Here is a 4,516-nt window from a genome sequence, read left to right on the forward strand (position 1 = left end):
AATTATATGTGTCCCACTAGAGTGTAAGCACCATGAGGGCAGGCATTTTTGTTTTGTTCATTACTTATTCCCCATTGCCTAGAAAAGTGTCTGAGATATAGTCGATACTCAGATATTTATTCAAATTGAATTAATAGTAGCATGCATCCCACACTTTGGGAAATACTGAGATATACAGGGAACTTCTTCCACCATCTTGAGTCCCTTTAGTAGGTCTTTGTTCACAGTCCTATATTGAGCTACTTGTCTCCGAGAGTCTAGCCAGTTGGGGGGCTCAGCATGTAAGGCAAAGAAAGCTTGTGACTTGCCTGGATCCTGAGTTTTATCCAGAGGAATAGTCCAAATTCCAGAGAGAGCAACCCTAGGAGAGTCGCTCTGTGCCCTCCTACAGCCTCATCCCTCTCTGGCCCCAGTACCTAGGCTCTGTTCTGGAAGACACCCAGGAAGGGCTCAAGCCTCAGTCTAAACTCGGGAGTAGTGGCTGGAACGTGTGAGGTGTGTACTTCCTTGTCAGGCTTTGAGTTTTTAGAAACGAAACAAGTATATCAGAGAACTGACTACCCTCTTTTAGCTTCTCTTTTAAGAGAGAAACTACGGCTTAAATAATTGAAAATGTTATCCTTGGTGCCTTTGATTGACTCTTAGTGATCAAGAGGACGTTGTTATTTGAAGCAGTCAGGACAACTCTTCCTCCTAAGGAGTTTGAGAGTCATTCTAACAAATGAGCACAGAAATATGTAATAAGATCAAAACAAAAGAAATCGTTTCTTGTCTTCAAGGCGCTTTTTTTAGCAATTGATAGTGATGGTTTTCATCTAATTAATGGACCCAAATGAATCAGCATTTCCACATGTAATCCCTTTATGAAGTTCGTCAAAGACACGGAAATGGGGTGGGGTGGGGTGACTTTCTAGTTTTGAGTATGTCTTTCTTGGTTCAGTTGTCACTTCACCTGTAACAAAACCATAAGCCCCTTCCTTCCGGTTGTGCTGGTCGATTACAAATAGATTGGAAAGCAGCAAATTTGAGGTGCAACGACTTTCAGCATTATTTGCATGTTAGCATCTTCATTCCCAGGTAGTGATAATGAGCAACTAACTCTAGGTTTACAGGTTCCCCTGGAGTTGCTAGTATCTTGAATTTCTTTCCATTTATTTTAGGAGTAAAAGTCCCTCGCAATTTCCGACTGTTGGAAGAACTCGAAGAAGGCCAGAAGGGAGTAGGCGATGGCACAGTTAGCTGGGGTCTAGAAGATGACGAAGACATGACACTTACACGATGGACAGGCATGATAATTGGGCCTCCAAGAGTAAGCGTCGAGCTACGGCTATAAATGTCAATGTCTTAAATTCACTGTGCCTCCTTTTAAAAAATATTACCTTATCACGGAAAAAGCTCACCAATGGTATATTTTCTGAAATGTGGCTATTCTTTTTTGACCAGTTTCAGTTTATATATTTGAACCTCCTCAGATGCTGTTTAATCCCTCTAAATGGTAAGCAAAAACCTGTTTAGACTCCTAGTGTGAATTTACATGACAATGTAGACAGTGAGGTTTGAGGTAATTGTACCCTCCGATGTAGTTTAGAACAAACTCGGGTTTATCAGATAAAAGGCTCCAGATGTAGCCAACATACCTGAAGACAGTGTCCAGATGAACCTTGGAAAGCCTTCACAGTTGTGGTTTTTATTCATTGTTCCCCAGTTCTAATATACATCTGTATCCTAATTTTTGGGGCCACTCAACGAAGGGTTATTGCCTGCCTGGTCCACTCTGATCTATTCCAGGCACTCTTAGGCCCAGAGGCCTTAGCAAAGAAGAAGACGGTGGAAAATGACCTCTCTTTTAGAGCCTTGTGATTTGTGAGAGTTCCCAGTCTTCATAAAATCAGCTAACTTTTTTATTAATGACACATAGTAAGCTCCGCAGAAATGTCATTTAATTCTCGTAAGAACCTGTTGTTAGGTGCTACTGTTGTGTAGTTGCGTTCTGTTTTACAGATGAAGAAACAGATTCACAGATGTTATTTGCCCAAAGTCACATCGCTAATTCCCAAAACAGGACTAACTCCAGAGCCTGTGCTCTTAACCACTCTCCTACATTGTGTCCCTCCTGTTTATAGTTTGAGTTTTCCTCTGTTGCCATTATAGTATTATCCAGTTTAAGTAGTAATGTGATGTAGGAGTGAAGAAATAGATTACCGTAATATGATACATTTTCAGACAAGCAGTAGAAGAATCTGCCTGAATGCAGCTGGGCCTTTCCTGTGTCTGCTTGTGCTTAAGGATGATTATGTTCATTCTTTTGTCTGCGTGTAAGGCTCTGCACCACCTCTGTAGGTGATAGAAAGTCACCTGGGATGTGGCCCCAACTGAAAAGAAAGTGTCCTGCTCATAAAGTGTTAGGACAATTTAATGCTGATCTTAGGCTGTCACACACTCATGGCAAATGACTGACTTTGCCACTTAATGTAACTTCCCGAGTCATTTTAGTAACACTATCGTTTTGTTTTGGAGGTTTTTTTAAAAATCTGTTTTTACTCATTTCTTGATCTTTTTTTAAATCTATGAAAACCAGGATTTTCTGGACCTATTAAATACTGGGGAAAACCTGATCTAGAAAACTCATTTCTTCATGGAGATCATTTTTCTTGCTGCCTCTGAAAGTCCATTGTATGGTGATGGCTCCCTTCACTACATTTCATCTCTTTCTAAGAGTGGTTTAGATTTCTTGAGGATGAGAACAGTTACTCCTTAATCTCCAGAACACCTGGAAGTGACTAAGAATGGGCTAGTTGTTCAGTAGATTTGTTAATCAACGGATCGGTTTTCAGGTTCTAACAACCTAATAGTGAGTCCAAGTGTACAACATTGTGAATACACTAAATACCACTGAATTATACACTTAAACAAATAAATGAACCACTAAGTTCTGTTGAAAATATTCTATTATACCTAAAGCACTTTATTTTTTTAAAAAATATTTTTTTAATATATTTTATTGAGTCTAAAGCACTTTATTTTTTTAAAAAACATTTTTTTTAATATATTTTATTGATTCTTCACAGAGAGGAAGGGAGAGAGATAGAGAGATAGAACATTGATGAGAGAGAAACATTGATCAGCTGCCTCCTGCACATCTCCCACTGGGGATGTGCCCGCAACCCAGGTACATGCCCTTGACCGGAATCGAACCTGGGACCTTTCAGTCCGCAGGCCGATGCTCTATCCACTGAGCCAAACCGGTTTCGGCCTAAAGCACTTTAGATCACCTTGAGCTTTAGTTTATCTCTTTCAAAAGGGGCTAACTTTTCATGAAATAATTTCAGTATGCAAGATACTTTCCATACATCCTTTTTTAAAAATAACAGCTTTATTGAGATAATTTACATATCCTAGAATTCACTTACCATAGAATACACCTTTAAAATATAAAAAACTAGTTCAGTGGTTTTTTTATTATACTTAAAACTGTGCAACTATCACTAATTTCAAAACATTTTAATTATCCCAGAAATAAACCCCATCCCTGTTGGCAGTCACTCCCATTCTGTCCCCCACTCCTCACCCTTGACAATCACTAATTTACTTTTTATCTCTATGAATTTATTTGTTGTAGACATTTCATATAAATGGAATTATATAATATGTGGTCTTTTATGATTGACTTTTACTTACTGTAATGTTTTCAAGGTTCATCCATGTAATAGCATGTAAATTTTTATGACTGAATAATATTCCATTATATGGATATACCATATTTGTTTATCCATTAATTAGTTGATGGATATTTTTATTTTTCCAATCATGAAAAATGCTGCTATGAACATTTGTGCACAGGTTTTTGTGTGGACTAATATTTTTTATTCTCTTTATACCTAGGATGGAATTGTTGGAAAATATGGTAATTCTGTGTTTAACATGTTAAAGAATTGCCCAAACTGTTTTTCAAAGTGGCTGCACCATTTTACATTTCCACCAGTAACGCAACAGAGTTTCAATTTCTCTACATCCTCAGTTATTGTCTGTCTTTTAACTCCTATCATTTTGTTGCCCTGACTTTGCAAGGTTAAAAGCAAAGTCATAAAAGCAACTATTTGCTTCTATGTGGTTCCTGTGACCAGTATGTTTTAAGATTAGAATACAAGGTATATGCAGTTATTAAAGCATCTAATAGAGCACTTGAGTAACTCATTTCCCTATTAAATTTTTATTATTGTATTATTAAAAAGAAAATCCATTAAAATTTAAAAGATGTAGCCCTAGCCGGTTTGGCTCATGGTTAAGTGTGTTGGCCCATGGACTGAAAGGTTGCAGGTTTGACTCCGGTCAAGGGCACATACCTCAGTTGCAGGCTCGATTCCTGGCCATGGTTGGGCGAGGGAGGGAACCAATCGATGTGTTTCTCTCACATTGATGTTATTCTCTCTGTGTCTCTCCCCCTCGCTTCCACTCTCTATAAAAACCAATAAAAAAAAATACCCTCAGGTGAGGATTTAAAAAAAAATTTTTTTTT

The 4,516-nt window shown here is 38.1% G+C and overlaps 1 protein-coding gene across 2 annotated transcripts in view; it reads left to right on the top strand.

Moving 5' to 3' along the window:
* The first annotated feature begins 400 nt into the window (after window positions 1–400).
* UBE2V1 (ubiquitin conjugating enzyme E2 variant 1) overlaps window positions 401–4,516 on the top strand; it is a 40,452-nt gene continuing 36,336 nt past the window's right edge. Inside the window, exons 1-2 of one of the 2 annotated variants that reach the window (XM_006758793.2) lie at window positions 401–495; window positions 1,161–1,309. In XM_006758793.2, the coding sequence (XP_006758856.1) occupies window positions 1,265–1,309 (45 nt within the window). In that variant the 5' untranslated portion in view covers window positions 401–495; window positions 1,161–1,264. Of the gene's footprint in view, window positions 496–1,160; window positions 1,310–1,351; window positions 1,496–4,516 lie in introns of those variants that run through there. The other variant, XM_006758794.2, reaches the window with a different exon arrangement.

Source organism: Myotis davidii, unplaced genomic scaffold (genome assembly GCF_000327345.1).
Source record: "Myotis davidii unplaced genomic scaffold, ASM32734v1 scaffold935, whole genome shotgun sequence".
Classification (NCBI taxonomy): Eukaryota; Metazoa; Chordata; class Mammalia; order Chiroptera; family Vespertilionidae; genus Myotis; species Myotis davidii.